At 46.8% G+C, this 21,044-nt stretch overlaps 1 protein-coding gene across 1 annotated transcript in view; it reads left to right on the forward strand.

The window, feature by feature from the left end:
• Positions 1-21,044, forward strand: part of LOC115910598 (collagen alpha-1(VII) chain-like) — a 107,296-nt gene that overhangs the window by 34,597 nt on the left and 51,655 nt on the right. The window contains 25 exon segments of the mRNA XM_030960850.1: positions 350-496; positions 632-820; positions 1,533-1,672; positions 3,195-3,318; positions 4,521-4,664; positions 5,910-6,100; positions 6,536-6,604; positions 7,156-7,236; positions 7,317-7,343; positions 7,545-7,589; positions 8,247-8,315; positions 8,411-8,488; positions 9,860-9,886; positions 10,043-10,096; positions 11,299-11,361; positions 11,601-11,660; positions 11,845-11,880; positions 12,390-12,425; positions 13,275-13,307; positions 14,624-14,686; positions 14,976-15,035; positions 15,711-15,746; positions 16,941-17,003; positions 19,391-19,435; positions 20,023-20,094. Coding sequence (XP_030816710.1) covers positions 350-496; positions 632-820; positions 1,533-1,672; positions 3,195-3,318; positions 4,521-4,664; positions 5,910-6,100; positions 6,536-6,604; positions 7,156-7,236; positions 7,317-7,343; positions 7,545-7,589; positions 8,247-8,315; positions 8,411-8,488; positions 9,860-9,886; positions 10,043-10,096; positions 11,299-11,361; positions 11,601-11,660; positions 11,845-11,880; positions 12,390-12,425; positions 13,275-13,307; positions 14,624-14,686; positions 14,976-15,035; positions 15,711-15,746; positions 16,941-17,003; positions 19,391-19,435; positions 20,023-20,094 — 1,952 coding nt within the window.

The following is a 21,044-nucleotide window of genomic DNA, read 5'->3' on the forward strand; positions in this document are numbered from 1 at the left end:
TCTCAGTCAAGTTTGATTTTATTTTTCATCAAACTTTCCATTCATTCCCAGAAAATAATCTTATTTCTATCCATAAGAACCACTGGATAGAAATTGCTCTCTCAGCCTTGAGCACCACTTGCACCAAGTTCCCTAAATTTTTTGCATAAATTCCAAATTTTCAATGCACAAAATCAACCTGATTTCATCTGGTTTAGGACCTGACCATTGCACTTTGTAAACTATTTGCTTTTGCTTCTCCAAATCCCGGGAATCGTCTCCGAATTCCTGTTTGCCAACAGTGATGGCACCGAAATGGGAATTGCTCCGTTTTCCTGTTTCCCTGTCATGTTCCTCCTGTTTTCCACAGCTCCTGCTCTTTCCCAGGAATTGTTACCAGCAGCTTCCCGATCCCATCGGGTGACAGGGCTGAGCTCCAAGGAAATTTATTTGTTTTCCATAAAACCAAGGTTTGGAGACTCGGAGGGACCAGAGACAACGCTCCTTGCACAAACAGGTCTGAAGGATGGGGATCTGGATTTTCCAGGGAAAACTGCTCCTGAGGATGGTTTTGGGGTTTCTACCCTTTTTTCTCTTTGCTGGAGAGGTTAAAAGAGGTTTAAAATTCACCTTTTCTGTTTGGGTCCTACAGCAGGAGCTCCCAGGGAGCCACCAACTGCTCCAGCGGCTCCTGCGCCATGGGATACGAGGAAATCTCCACCTGGATCTCCCAGCAGCGTGGGGACCTCTCCTCTCCCAGTGCCCACCAGTACAAAACTCCCAGAGCCCCCAGTTTGGACCAGCACGGTGTCGGCACCGCTGACAACCCTGCCTGGGCCAAGTGAGTGTGAGGATGATGGTGATGATGATAATGACGATGGTGTAGAAATAGTCAAAGCTTAAAGACCAAGATCTTCTCTGATCCAGAGCTCAGAGACCAAGATCTTCTCTGATACAAGGCTCAGAGACCAAGATCTTCTCTGATCCCAAGCTCAGAGACCAAGATCTTCTCCGAGTCAGAGCCCAGAGACCAAGATCTTTGATCCAAAGCTCAGAGACCAAGATGTTCTCTGATCCAAAGCTCAGAGATCTTCTCTGATCCAGAGCTCAGAGACCAAGATCTTTGATCCCAAGCTCAGACACCAAGATGTTCTCTGATCCAAAGCTTGGAGACCCAGATGTTCTCTGATTCAGAGCCCAGAGACCAAGGTGTTCTCTGATCCCAAGCTCAGAGACCAAGATGTTCTCTGATCCAAAGCTCAGAGACCAAAATCTTCTCTGATCCCAGGAGCTAAAACCTAATTAAGCTAAAACTCAACTAAGGTCTTAATTCCCAGAACAACAAGGGTGGATAATGCCAGGGAAGGCCCAAACCCCATAAATGCGGTGAAGGCCTCAGCACTACCCTGAGGGGTGAAGGTGCTGCTGTTTGCCCAAAAGTTGGCCTCACAAGAGGTTTGGGGTTTGTTTTGGTGCTCTGAACACAGAAAATCCCAGGATTTAGGGTGCTTTAGGACCCCTCAGCTCACAGAATTCCTCTCTTCCCTCTGCAGTTTGTGGGAAGCTCAAGGCAGACGTTGGGTTCCTGGTGGATGAATCCTCGAGTATCGGCCAGAGCAACTTCAACAAAGTGAAGGATTTCCTCTTCCGGATCGTCTCCTTTTTCCCCAAAATTGGGCCTGAAGGGACACAGGCAAGACTTTCTTAAGTTTTTTTCCCTGAAGTTTTTTTTTTCCTGGAGCAGAGTCTGCTCACTCAGGAGTTGTGGAGCAGAAAGGCCAGGGAAAGACCTGTGTGGAACGAAAAACAAAACAGGAATTAAAGTCTCCTCAGTGTCAGCTTTCCCATTTGGAGAGATTTCCATTTCTTGGTTATTTTTCCAAGAGTGAATCTTTGGGAATAAAGCAGATTCCACACCTGAAATGCTGTCTAGGTTAGCCCAGAGATCTCTTGGGTGCATATTCCCCCTCTTGGATCCCATTTCTGGCCCAGTCCAGAGTGGGGAATGGTGGGAAATCCAGACAAACAGTTAGAAATCCAGAGTGATGAATTGTTGGAAATTCAGAGTGGGGATGGTTGGAAGTCCAGAGTGGGGAATGGTGGGAAATCCAGAGGGAAAATGGTGGGAAATCCAGGGTGGGGAATGGTTGGGAATCCAGAGTTTGGAATAGTGGGAAGTCCAGAGTGGGGATGGTTGGGAAATCCAGAGTGAGGACAGATGGGAATCCAGAGTGGGAATGGTTGGGAAACCAGAATGGGGAGTGGTGGGGAGTGGTTGGGAATCCAGAATGGGGATGGTTGGGAATCCAGAGTTTGGAAGAGTGGGAAATTCAGAGGGAAAATGGTGGGGAATCCAGAGTGGGGAATGGTTGGGGAATCCGGAGGGAGAATGGTGGGGAATCCAGAGTGGGGAATGGTTGGGAAATCCAGAGTGGGGAATGGTTGGGAAATCCAGAGTTGGGGAATGGTTGGGAATCCAGAATGGGGAATGGTTGGGAATCTGGAGGGAGAATGGTTGGGAAATGCAGAGTGAGGAAATGGTTGGGAATCCAGAGTGAGGACAGATGGGAATCCAGAGTGGGGAATGGTTGGGAATCCAGAGGGAGAATGGTTGGGAATCCAGGGCACAGATGGTTGGAAATCCAGAGTGGGGAATGGTGGGGAATCCGGAATGGGGAATTATTGGGAATCCAGAGAGGGGATGGTTGGGAAATCCCGAGTGAGGACAGATGGGAATCCCAGTGGGAATGGTTTGAAATACAGGTGTGGATCCAAGTGGGAATTGCAGGATGTCCCAGCAGCTCCCTCCTCCAACAGAGAACCAGAGCCCCAGGTCATGATGGGAATCATCTCCAGGACAAATGAAGCCTGAAGGATTTAATGACAGCAAAGCCAATGGGAAGACTCAGTTCCTCATTTATTTGGGGTCATTTATTTAATTCAAGTTAGGAAGGGAGAGTTACGGAGTTTGGTTTAAGTTGAGCAGGAAATGGGAATTTCTTGGACTCTGCTTGGAGGTTTTAGGTGAATGATGAAGTCACCCTGGGTCAACAAATAACTCTGGGAACACAAAAAAAATTGAATTTATGTGAGGATCTGACTCCCTTTTCCCAGAGAATTCAACCTCTTCCCATTCCTGGTGCACCACGCTCTGACTCGAGGCAGTCTGTCCCGTTTCCTGTGGATTTGGGGTTTTTAACCCCTGTTTTTGGCAGGTTGCCGTTGCTCAGTACAGCGAGGAGCCCAGGGCAGCTTTTCACTTCAGCCAACACCGCGACCGCAACGGAGCCCTCGGAGCCATCAGGGGGCTGAGCTACACCGGCGGCAACACCAAAACAGGTCTGGCAGGGGACCCGGACACCTGGGATGGTCCTTCTGGCCCAGGACAGAACCTGGAAGCCAAGGAAAACATTTCTCTGAGTGGTTTGGAGCCATTTCCTTGCTGGGAACATTGTGCTTAAAGTCATTTTAAATTTGAGAGCAGATTAAATTGGATTTTCAGGAGTGGTTTTTCCAACCTCTTGGTACTTTATCCATGTCCTAGTTTTTCCCCTGTGTTTCCCTCATTATTTTATGGTTTTGCCTGCACTTGAGGGAGGTTTTAACACCATAAACATGAGGATGGCTGATTTGAAGTATTCCTGTATCCCAGAAATCCAGATCTTTTGTCTCATTTAAAACACCAGAGAAGACACTTTCCTTGTGCTCATTCCCAGCTGGATGCTGGGAATACCTGTTTCCCTGGAGGAACACAACCAGGAATGGTAAATTAAAGATGGTTAATTTTAATTTAATTGTTTAGCCCAGTTGGTTGGAAGCTGGTGCCAGTAAATCCAAGATTTGATCCCCCTATGGAATATTCAGGAATTGGATTTGTTCATCATTGTGGATCCTTTCCAACCTGGAATGTTCTGTAGTTTTGTGATTTTTTTTCAATGAATTCTTCACATTTGAGGCACCCAAATCCCTCATCCTGCCTCAGTGGTATTGACAAGAGCACAAAAAAACAGGGAAAGTCAAAATACAGGATTTTTTGTGGGATTGCTTAGGGAAAGAAGGCATGGAATTGATCAGGCTGGAAATTCCTGGCAGCTTTGCCTTTTTAAATTCTTTTTTAAAAGAATTTTTTAAAAGGAGTTTGTGTGAATAAGGACATTTTTCTCCATGTAGGAATCTTTCCATAGTGTTTTGGAGCTTCTTGACCATTTCGATCTGTGGGAGATTTCTTTGTGAAACTTCCTTGGTCTTTCCAAGGACATTTGGAAATGGGAATTCTGTGGATTTTGTTCCAGAAGTGTAAGAAAAGTGCTTCAATTTTCTGAATACATTGGTTCCCCTTTTCCAAAACTATCTGCGGATTCCACCGGAACCATTCTACCCAAGCTGATTTCCTGCTGTTATCCTCCAAAAGATGTTGTCCCACACCCAGGGCTTTCCACTTTCGAGGAATACCCTTCACCCTCCACCCATGGAAGGAGATCCAGAGTCCAAACCTGTGGAATTAATCCAGACTCCCACCCTGTCTCTCCCTGTCTGCTCAGGCCACGCCATTTCCTACGTGCTGAAGGAATTATTCCAGCCCTCCAGAGGGATGAGACCGGGTTTTCCTCACATCCTGGTGCTCGTGACCGATGGACAATCCCAGGATGACGTGGTGTCCCCAGCCAGAGCAGCCCATGCCTTGGGTAGGAGTTCCCGGTTGGGTTTCCCTCAGTTCCCCATGAATTTCCAGAAGATGGAGGTCGCCCTGTTGTGTTTCCCTTGGTTCTCCATGAATTTCCAGAGGGTTGACATTACCCCATTTTGTTTCCATAGTTCTCCATGAAATTCCAGAAGGTTGAGGTTGCCCAGTAAGGTTTTCCTCAGTTCTCCACGAATTTCCAGAGGTTTGAGGCTGCCCCATTTTGTTTCCCTTGGTTCTCCATGAATTTCCAGGGGGTTGATGTTACCCCCATTTTGCTTCCATGGTTCTCCATGAATTTCCAGGGATTTGAGGTTACCCTGTTGTGTTTCCCTCAGTTCTCCATAAATTTCCAGGGGTTTGAGGTTACCCTGTTGTGTTTCCCTTGGTTCTCCGTGAATGTCCAGGAGACTGATGTTGCCCTATTTTGTTTCCCTCAGTTCTCTATGAATTTCCAGAGGGTTGAGGCTGCCCCATTTTGTTCTCAGTTCTCCACGAATTTCCAGGGGGTTGATGTTGCCCTATTTTGTTTCCATGGTTCTCCATGAATGTCCAGGGGCTTGAGGTTACCCGGTTGTATTTCCCTCAGTTCTCAATGAATTTCCAGAGGATTGAGGTTGCCCAATTGGGTTTCCCTTGCTTTTCCATGAATTTCCAGGGGGTTGAGGTTGCCCAGTTGGGTTTCCTTCAGTTCTCAATGAATTTCCAGGGGGTTGAGGTTGCCCAGTTGTATTTCCCTCAGTTCTCAATTCATTTCCAGAGGATTGAGGTTGACCAATTGCGTTTCCCTTGGTTCTCCATGAATTTCCAGGGGATTGAGGTTGCCCAATTGGGTTTCCCTTGGTTCTCCATAAATGTCCAGAAGATGGAGGTTGCCCAGTTGTGTTTCCCTTGGTTCTCCATGAATTTCCAGAGGGATGATGTTACCCCATTTTTCTTCCATGGTTCTCCATGAATGTCCAGAAGGTTGAGGTTGCCCAGTTGTGTTTCCCTTGGTTCCCCATGGATTTCCAGGGGGTTGAGGGTGGTGCCCTGTGTGAGGAGTCACTTTGAGGGCACTCTTGGTTCCTTCCCTCGTTCATCCTTTCTCTTTTCTCTCCCCACCTTGTCTTGCTTTGCTGTAACTCACACCCAGCTCCAGGTGACTTCTCTGCAGGTTCTGCCTGATCCCACCAGAGGTTTTTACCAGTTAGGGGTTCGGAAACTCTGATCCCAAGGATTAGGAGTGGTGGGATCCATGTCGTTCCAGGGCTCCATGTCATTGCTGTGGGGGTGTCGGGAGCTGACCCCATGGAGCTCCACAGGATCTTGCTGCAGCAGAACCCCCAGAACGTTTTCTATGTCAGCACCTTCGATGACTTCCCCCAAATCCTCCAAGAACTCATAGAAGCCATTTGTTCCGATCCTCAGCTTCCAGGGACCCAAATCCCACTGGGAAAGGTGAGTTTCCAGTGGAACTGGGAGTAAATCCAGCTTGGAGTGGGTCAGGCACAAGGAAAATCTTCCCTGAGAGAAGTTTCAGAGCAGAATCTGAGCAGATTTAGGATGCTGTGTCCCATCCTGACCTCACCGTCCTGCCCTAAAGAAACATTTGAAATCCAGAGAGTAGAATTGGGGAAGTCAGGATAGAGCTGGTGGATAAAGCCACGGCAGAACACTTAGAAATATTAAAAATTCACATTATAAATTCATAGGAATAGACTTTAAATGCCTAAGAATTCTCCAGGATGTTCACAACTTTGCTTTTCCCTTTTTTTTTTTTTGCCTAAGCCAAGGAATGTTTCAGTCTGTGTTTCATGGTCACTCCGGTTTATTTGCCATCCTTTGGTGAATATTAATTCCCTAATCATTTTTTTTGTCTCTTTTCCATTGAAGATCTCCAGGGGCTCAGCTGCTCACAGGGGTTATGACCCCCACACTACAAAGGGAGAGAAAGGGGAGCGGGTGAGTCGCGGAATATTCCCAGTTGGAAGGGACCCACATGGATCATGGGGTCCAGCTCTTAAGGGAATGGCCCCACAGCATGATCCACTTGGATGATTTATATCGTGGAATCATGGAATGGTTTGGGTTGGAAGAGGCTTGAAAGATCATCCGATTCCAACCTCGACACCTTCCACTAGCCCAGGTTACTCCATCCAGCCTGGCCTTGGACACTTCCAGGGGTGGGACAGCCACAGCTTCTCTGGGAATTCCATGCCAGGGCTTCCCCACCCTCCCAGCCAGCAATTCCTTCCCAATATCCCGTCCATCCCTGCCCTCTGGCAGTAAATACAACCAAATCATGACCAAGGAAGAGTCCGAGCAAAGAATCACCCTCAGATCTTTCCTGTTGGTGTTTTGCTCCTCCTGCTCCATGCTGGCTTTGAAAATCCAGGAAAAGGGACCTGCTCTGGGATTTGGGAACGCTCTCAAGTGTCAGGGTGCTGCCTGAAGCTGTTTGGGTTTGCAGGTCTGAGGTTATCCCCCCGTGCTGTTCTTTTCCATGTTTTTAGGGTCTCCCTGGGAAGGACGGCATTCCTGGGCTGCCGGGCAGGCCGGGCCGGCCGGGCCCTCCAGGCCCCCCTGGAATCATGGTATGGATTGGTTCTAACAAACTTTTCCAAAGGGGCATTCCAGAGAAAAGTGACCAGTGTCCCCCTGTCCTGTTTTGCAGGGGCTCCCTGGCAGCCAAGGTGACGTTGTGAGTATTTGGAGTCCCGGGTTGGTTTGGGTTGGAAGGGACCTTAAACCTCATCCCATTCCATGGGCAGGGACACCTCCCACTGTCCCAGGGTGCTCCAAGCCCCATTCCAACCTGGCCTTGGACACTGCCAGGGATCAGCACCCATGGTCTTGGGGCTGTTTTTCTGTTTGACACTGCAGAATTTATTTTTAATTCCAGGGATCTCCGGGCTATCCAGGACCCGCGGGGCCGAAAGGAGACAGAGTGAGTTCCATTCCTGGATTTCACTGGGAAAAATTCATTTCTTTGTGTGTGACGTGAAATGAAATGTGTGAAATGAAAATTCATTTCATTTGTTGCGACCTCTCTTTTCCAAGCATTTTCACCAGGATCTTTGGCAAATGTGAGTTTTTAAGCTGTGTCTACCTAATCCTACACTGCCAGACTTCATCTTGGGCAGTTCCCCTCAGGAATTGTATGTCTTTATGGAGAAAAGTGCTCAATCCTAATCCCAGGTTCTGGGCACAATTAATTAGTTAGTTAATTGCAGAAGAAGGTGGGGTCATTGTGCCTTTCTGAGTTTCCATTATTCACAAACCTGGTGTAATCCATTTAGGACACCAAAATATTTCAGTATTTACTGGGGGCAGACCCCAGGAGGAGCTTCCTGCCCCTCTCCCAGTCCCCATTCCTCCTCTTTCCTTGCATCCCTCTGAGCTGTCTGTGCAGATGAAGATTGGGAATGGATCCTGCTGAAAGCCAACTTTCATTTTTGCCTTGGGATTAATTTTTTTCCCATGCCAGCAAACCAAACTCAGGTCATGGCCACGTGGTTTTGGGTGCCAAGTGCTTTGGGTTGATGGCATTGCCCCTAAATCACCCAATCTGCTCCTGGATCTCCCAAGGTGCCTTTATCCACAGGGAGAGCCAGGCTATGTCCTGGGAGGAGTGGAGGTGATTCCCGGTCGGAATGGGCAGCCTGGCCCCCCTGTGAGTATCCAACCCCGGGTGTGGGGGAGCCTTCAGCTTCCCAGGGGCTGGGAGAGATCCCACATCCCTCTCTCTCCCGTTTTCCCTTGTTGCAGGGACAGAAGGGGCAGCCGGGGGTTCCTGGGGTTCCAGGACCACCAGGTTCTCCAGGGCCACCAGGAATCTCCGTCAAGGTGAGTCTGCAGCACCATTCTGGGATGTGCCACTGATGCCTTGTGGAGGCTGAGCTAGGACAGAGGCTGGGCAGAGCTCCAGAATAAAGCAGGGATTTATGAAAAGCATCTCCTCCATGGATGCACCTTGGGCAGCACAAGAGCCCAGCCAGGGCTGCACCCAAGATGAACCAAAATGGCCCCAAAATGCACGGGACGCTCCGGGGTCTCTCCCTGGGATCAGTTCTGCTCCATTTGCATCTTGCAGTTCATTGTCCCATTCCAGCTTTAGCCCCTGCAGTCCCACCCTGCTTGTTTTTCTCTCTCCAGCCCACGGGGTTTGTGCTCCTGGGCTGAGATTTGGGTCATTTGTCCTTGGTGCCCAGCTGGAGCAGGAATTGTTTTGTCTCCCTGCTCTGTGCACAGAGCTCGATGTTGGGAAGGATGCAAGTTTGACAAGAAGGTCTCACAGATATGTGTGCTTAGCAGAAAGATTTTTAAATGTAGAGTCTGATGAAGGAATAGAGATGAAAGCAAGTTTTGATCTAGAAGAAAAGAATTGCTGAGCCAGTCTCACTGGATAACCAAGGAGGCAAAGGCTGTGTTAGTTAGAAGGGGTTTTATGGCTTAGAGCAAAGGATAAACCCACCCCAAACAAGAAGATGTTTTTACCAAGCACAAAGATAGCACAGGCAAACAAGGCAGCAAATGGTGCAAGTAGAAAAAAGGTCTCAGAATTTTCCACTGCAAGAAAACTGAAAAACAACTTCCAGCTTAAACTGTAATGTACTAACTTTGAGTGACTGGAGAACAGTAACATGAATATGGTAATTACAGGAGTTATGACAGGCTGTAGATAAGTTCAGGTATAGATTGGTTCTGCTGTATTAAGATACTCAGAAAATAAAAGTGTAAAATGCATTTGTAAACAAAATTAAAGGGTCTCCAGGCCTGCCTGCAGCTGGAGCTGACAGCTGTGGGCACAGCTCTGTCACCCACGACCCTGGACTGCTGTGACACCTTGGATACAATAAACTGCATTTTGTATACAATAAACTGCATTTTGGAGAGCCCCTGGAGTCCCACATCCCTCATTCAGGCTCTTACAGCTCACCATCCCATAATATGAAGCCCAGACCCACACACTAAAGCAGCACAGAATGTGAAAATAGAAAAGCTAAACCCTGAGTTACCAGCACAGGAAAATGAGACCCAACTCCCAATATTGAGGTGGAGGTGTCTGGAGGCCTCTCCTAAAGCTCTGCCTTCTGCTGGGAGTGGGAATTTTGCTCTCCTGGATTGTCAGACTGCAGGATTGTTTTTTTCTGGGATGAAGTTTGGAGAGGAGCCCCCAAATGCCCATCCCATGGGAATTCTCTCTTTGTGTTTCAGGGTGAACCAGGGGATTCAGGAATCAGGGTGAGTACCTGAGGTCAGCTTTCACTTTGGGATGAAAATCCTTTTTCCCGTCATTATTTCCAAGCCGCCCAGGAAGCTCTGGCTTCCAAACTTCCCAAAATTCCATGGAGATCCACGAAGGGATCATGGGGTGAGAGTTTCCTGTGCTTCATGCAGGGTCCCCGCGGCAGGAGTGGCCTCAAAGGGGACAGAGGAGACACGGGAGAGCCGGTGAGTGGTCCCAGGAAATCAGGGAAAAACTGGGGCAGGTCTGTTATAGGTAAAAGTTAAGTTAAATTAGGGTATATAGTTCAATTACATTGTATTAATTATGTTATATTAATTGCGTTATGTTAAAGGGGGGGCTAATTAGAATGTGCTAGGAGAAGGGTCCATGGTTTGGTGGAACAGTGGTCTGGCGGGGCAGGGCGAGGTCGAAGAGGGATTGGATGGAAGATCTGACCAATCATTCAAAGCCCCGCAAAACGAGGGCAGAAACCATTCTGAACATTGGTTCAGAATGAACAGCGTTAAAGACCAATGAGAAGCCTGGAAATGGGCCAATCACCATGCGGATCCAAAATGGACCAATCCTGGACTCAAAGGGGGCAACAAATGGGGGAAATTCGGTTGGGTCAAAGTTCCTCTTTTTGGAAACTTGTTTTCTGGGGAGAACCCAGTGCACTTGGGGTTAGCATGCTGTTTTGGTTTTTGGCTCACTGTGTGGGCGCCTGGGCTTATCCTGGGTACTCCGTTCCTTGCAGCTATTTTAATAAACGAGAACCTCTTTCTCCGGAGGAAGTTTGGCCTCGTTCATATTCATAACAGGTCCAGAGGAGGGGAAAATGTGGATCAAGAACAAATGGCCCGAACCGGCAGCAGATCCAAAACCAGGGAAAGGGGTGGTTCCTCCCATAAATCACCCCACAAGGAGGTTTGGGGTGTGGGAAGTTTGAGTTCAGGGGGAGATAGGAGAAGAAGTCCATGGAGGATTACTGGGAATACAAGACACCAGGATTGGTTTGGGAATTCCCTGTGTTACAAATGGCTCAATCTGAAGGATAACACCCATGTGCTGTTTTTCCATCCTTCCTGGATCTGTTTTTGGGTCTTTTTGCCATATTGGAGAGCCATATCCCATAAACCAGCCCTTTCCATGGGTCTGGATTCACCATTCCACACCAACGTGGGCTCCTGGCCTCTGTTTCCCATTGTTTTCCCTTCCTGAGTAAAGCCAGGGATTCACAACTTATTTGTGAGGGAAAAGGAAATTTGGGAATGCGCAGACAGCTCTGTAATTCCTCAGTTTCAAGGGAACTCCTCCTTTTAAAGGTGGACAGATCAGGATCAATATTTCTCTGCAGAATTAAAAATAAACCTTGCCAGTTTGGAGGGGGAAAAAAAGGGATTTGATGATGTCCCTTCCTTTCCAGGGAAAACCTGGTTTGCCAGGGCTCCATGGGGCTCCCGGACTGCCCGGACCACAGGGAGAAAAGGTTGGATATTTCCTGAATCCCTCAACCCAGGGGGAAAATGACAGGAATAGCAGGGTATGCCTGTGGGAAGGCATTTTGGGATGTCCTAACATTCCTGGGATTTGCTCTGCTTGGAGCCAAACATTTCCGGAGGAAATTTCTCCCCTCCTGTTTTGCTAAGAAAGACTCTGGAGCAGAAGTCTGGGAAGGATGGGTGCTCTGGGATCAGCATTCCTGAGGATTCTGTGCTTTCCTTGCAGGGGATGGCAGGAATTGGCATTCCTGGCGCTGCTGGCGCGAAGGGGGAAGAAGGAGAGCAGGTGGGTTGGGAACCCTGCACTGAGATTTGCATTAAAATCCTCTCAGAGCGTTCAGTGTCTCCAAAGTCTCCTCCAGTTTTTAGGTTTTTCTTGGAATCCTGTGGTTCCACGTGGAAAGGGTGAGAAAATTGAGGATTTTGGGGTTTAAAATCCGAATTTTCGCTGTTTCCTCTGTTGTTTTCAGGGGATGATGGGACCTCCAGGAGCACCAGGACCAAAGGTGGGTGCTGAGATCCTGAACTCCCAGGCCTGGAATCTCGGGTTCCAAGGAAATTTTCTGCCTCTAACCAGCATCATAATTAATCATCATCATAGCTCCTGTGGGAATCATTGGATCAGGGAATGGTTTGGGTTGGAGGTGACCTTCCAAGGCCACCTGGTCCAAACCCTCTGGACTGCCCAGGGACACCTTCAACCACACCAGCCTGACCTGGAGCCTTCCAGGCTCAAAAGCAAAAACGGAATAATTTTCCACTCCCTGGACTTTGGAATTCCTTGCTGCCAAGGAACGAGCTGGAATGGCAGCAAGGTGGGATATTTTCAATAATAAATGGCACTTCTGTGGCCAGGGAGACTCCAGAGTCCCAGGCTGGAAGAGCTGTCCTGTAATTAATGGAAAATTGGGTTGAAGAGCTCCATCCTTCCCTCCCTCCCTCTGGATGGCAACAGGAGCCAAAAATGCTGGATCTGTCTTCATTCTGGTGGAAATTCCCTTCTGATTTCTTCCAGGGAATTCCAGGACCTCCAGGGCAGAAGGGAGACCAAGTGAGTGGAACAGTGAGAGAACATTTGACCAGCTCAGGTGCAATTATCCTGATTTTTCATCCCATTTTTCCCAGCTTGTTCCCTGTGGGATCCAGCAGGGCCATCCTCGAGCTCAGTTCTCCCCTCTCCTTGGCTCTTGTGCTTCTGGGATGACTTTGGGGCACTTTTAAGGAATAAATGGTGGGAAAGGGATGAGCAAAAAGTTTTCCCCGCCTCGCATTTCTCATTCCATTGGCCGCCATTCCTTCCTCTTGCCTTGCAGGGAAATCCAGGATTTCCAGGTGCTCCAGCCTTGGAGGTAACTTGGAGTGGTTGAGAGCCCTTCTTGTCCTTCAGCTGTGCAGCTTCAGTCCCAAAATTCCAAGATTCCAAGCGCTGTGTCCCACAGAACAATGGGAAGAACACCCGGACCTTTTCTCCAACCCTCCCGCCAAATTCGTCCTCTTCTCCCTTGCTCCACTTCCCGTATTCCCAATATTCCCATTGTCCCCTCAGAGGAGCTCCACTGCTCTCCAGGAAAGATAAGGATGAAAATTCCTAGCACTGAATCCGTGTGCTCCAGGCCTGTCCCTGCCCAAGCTCCCGATCCACAGGGATGAGCCCTGCTGGACACACACAGCTCTCCATGTCCCCCCAAATTCCAGCTTTAAGGAGAAACCTCCATGGTGGCCACCTCTGTGTGGGCCATGAGATTTCTTACCCCATAATAATTCTTATCCCATAACAATTTTTATCCCATAAAATTCCTTGCTTTGGAGAAGGTATCATGAAAACGAGATTTTAAAATTTGAATTGAATTTAATTAAATTTTTTAAACAGAGGATTTCTGTGATCTCTTCTTCTCCTCAGATTTCAGGACCTCCAGGCACGAAAGGTGTCAGGGTAAGACTGACATTTAATTAATTAACTAATTAATTAGCACTGCTCGAAAAGGCAAGATCTATTCCTGGGAAATCAGAGGCTGTTCCATGTTTCCGGAATTCTATCTCCCTTGTGATTGACGGGAGAGGAGAGGAGAGCTTAGAAAAGTCTTGTCCTGGGGATGTTTCTCTTCTTGCTTTTATTCACATTTTGTACCTGGTGTTCCCATTCTAGCCTTAGCCCAGGGGAAAATTGGGGATTTCAGAAGGGAGACATCACTCAAGTACAGATCCAGCCCAGTCCCAGAAGACACTTCCAGCTGTTCCCTGGCTGAATTATCCATATTTTCCAGCTGCTTGAGAGAATTCCAATCACTTTCTCAGTGGCTTTGAGGTGGAACATGACCTGGAATATTTTAAATGGAATTTTTTAATTCGGCTTTTTTTCCAATCTTGCTCTCTCACTGCCATCCTGCCAAGAACCTTCCCTCTGTGAGAAGGATTTGCTGCGGGACTGATTCCCCTTGGTTTTTCCATGGAAATTCCCTACAGTGCTTCAGACCTCCCTCATTCCATAGGCACAACAAATTTTTACTTTTTTTGCTGGGATTTGATGTTGGAATCACCTCCTTTTATTGGTCCTAATTGCCCAGACTGCTTAACCTGGGCTGGCAAAAATCCCTCTTTTCTTTTAGGCTGAGCTTAAGTGGTGCCCTGGGAATTTTGCTGTGGCCTTGTGATGGAATGTGGCCTGGAATATCTGAATTTTTTGATTATTATTCATGATATTTCACTGACAACATGCAGAGAGAAATGACAGGTGTTCATTTTATTCAGTTTAAACCAGTAAAAATGTGTTTATGGTGCTAGGTAGTGTGGCAACAACTGCGATGAATTTTGGATGGCAGAAGACAGGTTGGAAAAAATGGAAAAAATTCCTTATAAATCCAGGATGGATGGATGGATGGATGGATGGATGGATGGATGGATGGATGGATGGATGGATGGATGGGCGGATTTTGCAAAGGAAAATTTTCCAGGGTGCAGAGAAATGAGTGGTGTTCATTTTATTCACTTTAAACCTGTAAAAATGCATTTATGGTGCTGTGTAGTGCGGCAACAACTGTGATGAATTTTGGATGGCAGAAGACAGGTTGGAAAAAATGGAAAAAATTCCTTATAAATCCAGGATGGATGGATGGATGGATGGATGGATTTGGCCAAGGAATTTTTTCCAGGGTGCATTAGAAGTGCAAAATGCAGCCCTAAGGAGTCACGGGAGCAGGGCTTGGCTTCCTGCAGGATATTCCTGGTTTCAGGTGTGTCTTTTATTCCCAGGGAGATCCCGGACCAGCCGGACCACGAGGAGACAAAGGAATCCCAGGAGAAAAAGGGGACAAGGTGATGACCTCGCGCTTCCTTCGGGGATAAAAGGATTTATTTTGTTTGCGGCCACCAAGGAAACTCTGAGGGAGACGGAATTCCATCCATCCAGGAATCCAGGGGAAGATTTCCATGTGTAGAAATCCAAAGCTCCTGGAAAGGAAATCAGGGAGGGAATAAATGCTCAGCTCTTTGATTAACCATGGAAATATCTTGGATCTGCTCTGGCTTTTCCTGCTCTGGGGAGGTTTCTCCTGAGCTTGGAAAAGCTGCTTTGGTAAGACCCTGAATCCCTTTGTTTTTTCAGGGAAGTCCAGGATTTGGAATTCCTGGCCAGCCTGGGCTGAAGGGAGACGTCGGTGACCGGGTGAGTGGGACAGTGGGGTGGGTGTGGAATGGGAAGAAGGGCCCAGGGGACAAACCAGGAGGTTAGGGGACAAAATCTCTCCGTCACCTCCATGGATTTGTTGGTCCTGAGGAGATGAACACTGGGGAGGTGACAAGGAGCCCGGCTGGTGACCCTGTGGAGGCCTGGGGTGATGGGATCAGGTGCAAAGGTGGGATCCCCCAAAATGTAGAGAATTCCTCGTGACTGGAGGAAAACACGGGTGGTCAACACTCAACTGGTGGCTCTGTGGACAGAGTCCAAGTCCTATTTCCAATTATTTCCCCTCCTGAAAGTCACCTTGATCTTCATCTTCCTGACTTTTGTGTCTAGGAAGGTCTTGGTGGCTCCCATGATGACTCCAGTGATGTCCAGGAAGGGTTGGGTTGATCCTTGCGGTCCCCTTCTCCAGGGACATCACAGTCCCGTTCATTTTAATCCAGCAAAAATTGGCAAATCCCGATATTATCGATGAATATCTTTGGAAGAGGGGTGGGAAGCTCAAAATCTTGATGGTTTCGAAGTGGGGGAGACAGGAGGCACCTCTGGACAGGGTGCACTTGGCACAGTGTCCCGCAGCCTCTCGTGGGACATTCCCTGTTCTCCCCCTCTCTGATTTTACCTGGAATTATCTTACCCGTGTCATTCCTTCTGCAGGGAAACGTGGGATTGTCTGGGAAGCCAGGTCAGAAGGTGAGTCCATGGAAAGCTTTGTTCCCTGGGAGGGTGGGCAGGCCCTGGCACAGGGTGCCCAGAGCAGCTGTGGCTGCCCCTGGATCCCTGGAAGTGCCCAAGGCCAGGTTGGACGCCGGGTCTTGGAGCACCCTGGGATCATGGAAGGTGGCCCTGCCCATGGATGGGAGTGGAGCCAAGTGGTCTTAGAGGTTCCTTCCAACATCTTTGATCAGGCCTTAAAAAACTCCTGCTAATCCTCACCTGCAGGATTTTTCCCAGAAAAAGTTGAAAACCAGACAAGAAATTTCAGGAAAAGATCCCACCTGTGGAATTTGTTCAGTGAGTGTCTCACTGTGGGCGTTCCTCAAGCAGGGGTCTCCCCAGAGTTGGCTAGAGGAAGGTTTGGGAATTGTTCCATAGATCAGTGAATGGAATATTTAGACCAGGTCAGCTTCCAGGGCATGGAAAAATGGGATGTCACAAAATGGGGATGCAGCCAAGCCAGGAGGTGCTAACGAGATCTGTTAATGAGGTGGCAAAGTGGAGCAAGGAAAGGTGTTTGGGTTGGGAGAAGGCCTGGAGAGGCGGTGTCACAAATTTCCCAGATTCCATGGAATATTCTGAGTTGGGAGAAACTCACAAGGATCATCCAATCCAGCTCTTAAGGAAATGGGATCAAACCCATGACCTTGTGGGACAAACATCAAACAGAGCAAATGAGGACGCATCCATGAGAGCTCAGCTGATTTAGATGGGAATAAAGATTAAAACGTGGAATGGGGACTGATCCTGTGTCCAAGACTGGATCCATCTCGAGTCTCTGCTAATCTGAGCTGCTCCTGGAGGTGGAGAACCTCAACAGATTCTGTCCTGAGTGAATTCCAGGGATGACTGTGGAGTCTGGATAGATGAGGTTAGAGATGGATGCCTTCCAGCCCAATAATCCTACAAAAATAACAATACCATAATTAAATAAACTGAAATGCTACAAGCATATATTATTAAATAAATCAAAATAATATAAATATTAATAGTACAAATCCTACAATCTCCCAGCCCTTTCTAGCACGGGGTAAATGCTCTGAGCCCAAACTTCATTCAGGATTGTGGGAGCAGCTCCATGACCATGGACAGTGCTGCTGGGATCTGCCCCTCATTGCCTGAGGGCTGTGGAATGCAGGACAGGAATGTGACAAGTCTTGTTTCCCTCAGGGGGAGAGAGGTGAACCAGGATTCCCTGGAAAACCAGGAGAGGCCGGGCTGAGAGGAAAAGACGTGAGTAAAGGCAGGATCCAGGGGGATGGAGCTGCTGCTCCCTCGGGACCAACCAGCAATCCCAGCTCTGAAATGACAAACAAGGGACAGCTTTTACTCCTTGTTACTCAACATCAGTGCCCAGAGCAGCTGGGGCTGTCTCTAGATCCCTGGAAGTGTCCAAGGAAAGGTTGGACAGGGCTGGGAGCAGCCCGGGACAGTGGGAGGTGACCCTGACATGGCAGGGGTGGCACTGGATGGGATCTAAGGTCCTTTCCAACCCAAAACATTCTGGGATTCTTTGATCAGGATTGCTGTCACCGAGTCACATCTGCTGGATGTGGATTTAGCCCCAGGTGCAGCCACACCAGCCCTGAGGGGTCACTTCTGGTTCTGAGCCTCAGACTATCTCAACTTAGAAAGGATCCATCAAAACCACGGAGCCCAGCTCCCTGCTCCCACAGAAATGCCCAAATATTTCCCTTTTGTGGCCAAACAAGGTGGGTCCTCACAAAAACATCAGAACAGCCTTTAGAAATTTCTCCTGACCCCAGTGAAGAGCTTTCCTCAGCTCTGAGGGCTGGGTTGGTCCCTGGAAATGGAATGGGAACACTATTGAGAGTTCCCTCTTGGGAGCAAATGAGGTGGGCCCTCACAAAAGAACATGGGCCCCTCACAAAATCAAGATGGGCCCTTAAAAAAGCAAGATGGGCCCTTACAAAAGAAGATGCTCACAAAAAACAAGGTGGCCCCTCATAAAAACAAGGTGGGCCCCCACAAAAACATGACAGGCCCTCACAAAAGAACCTGGGCTCTCTCAAAATCAAGATGGGCCCCTCACAAAATCAAGATGGGCCCTCACAAAAACAAGGTGGCCCCTCACAAAATCAAGATGAGTCCTTACAAAAACAAGGTGGCCCTCACAAAAGAAGATGGCCGCTCACAAAAAACAAGATGGCCCCTCAGAAAAACAAGGTAGGCCCTCACAAAATCAAGATGGGCCCTTACAAAAACAAGGTGGCCCCTCACAAAAGATGTCCCCTTACAAAAAACAAGGTGGCTCCTCACAAAAACAAGATGGCCTCTCACAAAAACATCGTGACTGGCTTCTGGAAAACTGGGTTTTTATACATTGAGCTTGATGTCACATGATCTGGAATATCCCCGTGGTCAGTTTGGGATACCCCTGTGGTCAGTTTGGGATATCCCTGTGGTCAGTTTGGGATATCTCTGTGATCAGTTTGGGATATCTCTGTGGTCAGTTTGGGATACCCCTGTGGTCAGTTTGGGATATCTCTGTGGTCAGTTTGGGATATCCCTGTGGTCAGTTTGGGATACCCCTGTGGTCAGTTTGGGATATCTCTGTGGTCAGTTTGGGATACCTGTCCTGCCTCTGTCTCCTCCCAGCCTCCCATGAATTCCCAATTTTGCTCCTGGAAAACCTTTTCTGACCGCAGTCAGTGAAGAGCTTTCTGCCGCTCCAAGGGTTGGGTTGGTCCCTGGATGTCAAGCGGAGTAGGATCACCCAGGGAGATCTTGGGAAAAAAGGAAGCAGCTGCATTCCAACAGCCCTGACTTAGGAGTTGTGATTCCAGAACGAGAACTCAGAATTTGAGTAGGAAATGATGGTAAAAAACTTGGGAAAACCCAACACTTTTGTGTTGTAGAGAGGAAAGGCTCCTCTGGGACCACGGCAATCCCACCCTTCCCAAGGTGCCAGGAAAACAGCAGCTGGAAAATGAAAAACTTGGATTTGTCCTGAGGTTGATCCCTGCTCCTTTTATTTCCTGTTTATTTGTCCTTAGACGAGGTTGTGGAGAATCCTCTTCACCTTTCTTTTATCTCGGATTTCACATCCCAAAAGGCTGGAACAGAAAAACCAAAAAAATAATTTAAATGGTTTTTGGGGCTTTTTTTTTTTTCCCCTGGGAGATGCTGAAAACAGAGTGCCACGAATGGAATCCCAGGATATCCCGAGTTGGAAAGGGACCCACCAGGATCATCCAGTCCAACCCTTGGCCCTGCACAGGACACACCAACAATCCCACCCTGTCCCTGAGATCATTATCCAAACATTCCTGGAGCTCAGACCAGTGGGATTTGGTGGCAATCACCTTGTCCTACCCCTAAATTTAAATATTCCAGTCACCCCACACCTTGTGCCCCTTTTTCCTCATTTATGGGAATGCTGTAAAACACCATCCCTAATTTACGACATCCCAAAACTCACCTTTATCCCAGTTTTCCAAGCATTAAGCAGGGCTAAAGAGATTTAACCTCCATTGGAGCCCCTGGTGTGTTTGATGGACTCGGTTCTCTCCCTTTAAACCATTTCCTCCCGGTTTAAGTGCAATCAAATCCCTGCCACTTGAGGGAAAAACATTTGGAAAGCTGCTCCTCTCTTTTAGGGAGAAGCTGGAGTTCCTGGAGAGCCAGGATTGAGAGGACTCAGGGTAATAATTCCAATATTATATTATATTATATTATATTATATTATATTATATTATATTATATTATATTATATTATATTATATTATATTATATTATATTATATTATATTATATTATATTATATTATATTATATTATATTATATTATATTATATTATATTATATTATATTATATTATATTATATTATATTATATTATATTATATTATATTATATTATATTATATTATACTATATTATACTATATTATACTATATTATACTATATTATACTATATTATACTATACTATATTATATTATATTATATTATATTATATTATATTATACTATACTATACTATACTATTATACTATATTATATTATACTATATTATATTATACTATATTATATTATAATTATTTTCCTGCCCCGGAGAGTGGTGGGTCTGCTCTGTTTCCCTTCTCCATCCCAATGGGAGCCTTCACTTGGAAATATCCCCTTCCAAATCTTCCTTTCCTGTGGGAAAAATTATATTTTCCTTGCTATTTTCCTTTTCTGAGCTGCGGCTCAGGCTCTGTTTGGGATTTTTTTTTTCTCTCAATCTCCTCTTGCAGGGTCCTCCTGGACTCCCAGGACAAGCTGGAGAGCAAGGAATGAAAGGAGATCCAGGAGAACCTGGAAAGGATGTAAGGAATCCCTGAAGGAGCAGCTGGGAGAGGGTGGATTCTGGGAGAGCTTTTATTTATTCCCAGCATTATGAATAAATAATATTTATTTCTTCAAATTGGGGTTGGGTGGATCCAATGTGGATTGATCCAGCAGAGATGGATTCACTCCATTCTTTTTTCATCCCTGTGGAAAAAAAAATCAGGGAAAATATGACCAAGTTTCTCATGACTTTCCCTAAATCCTATTCGTGAGATTCCCAAAAATATTAAAGCAGCTCCTCCCCCGTCTCACCCTTTTCTCTGTGTCCATTTCAACAAGAATTGAGAGTTTAAATTTAATTATTTAAATTAATTTAATTAATGTAATCTAATTATTTTATTTTATTTATTATTTAATTTACTTTATTCAATTTATTAGATCAAATTATTTTACTTCTTATATTTAATTTATTTTAATTTTTATTATTTTACTTATTTTGACTTTTTTTTTTTATTCGTGCTGTTTATTTTGTGGGGACAGGGAAGGACACGAGGCAGAACAACCACAGCAGCAATTCCCAAGAAATTTTACTGTGCTGGGGGGAAAAACTCATTCCCAGAGATCCAAAGGGTGTCTTTGGATGGATCCTTTGCAGCCATTCCTGCCAAATTCCTGATTTGCCTGCAGGAATCGGGTCCTGAGTCACAAGACAAGTGGGACTGGGAGAAAAGCTTCAGGAAATATCCCCATGGATCCCAAACAGATCCAACCCCAGGCTTTCCCAAAGAAATGGTGTTGCTTCCTCAGCCAGGATGTGGTGGCAGGGGAATAAAAGCAAAATTTGGGTTGCACGAGAGGTAATTCTGTTATTCCAGGTGGGATAGCAAAGGAAAAACCAAGAAAAGCAGGAAAACTGCCAGGAATATGAGCTCTTCTGGAGGTCAGGCTTCGAGTAAAGAGCAGAATTGCTCCAAATTTAACCTAAAAA

This window comes from Camarhynchus parvulus, chromosome 1A, assembly GCF_901933205.1.
Source record: "Camarhynchus parvulus chromosome 1A, STF_HiC, whole genome shotgun sequence".
Lineage (NCBI taxonomy): Eukaryota > Metazoa > Chordata > Aves > Passeriformes > Thraupidae > Camarhynchus > Camarhynchus parvulus.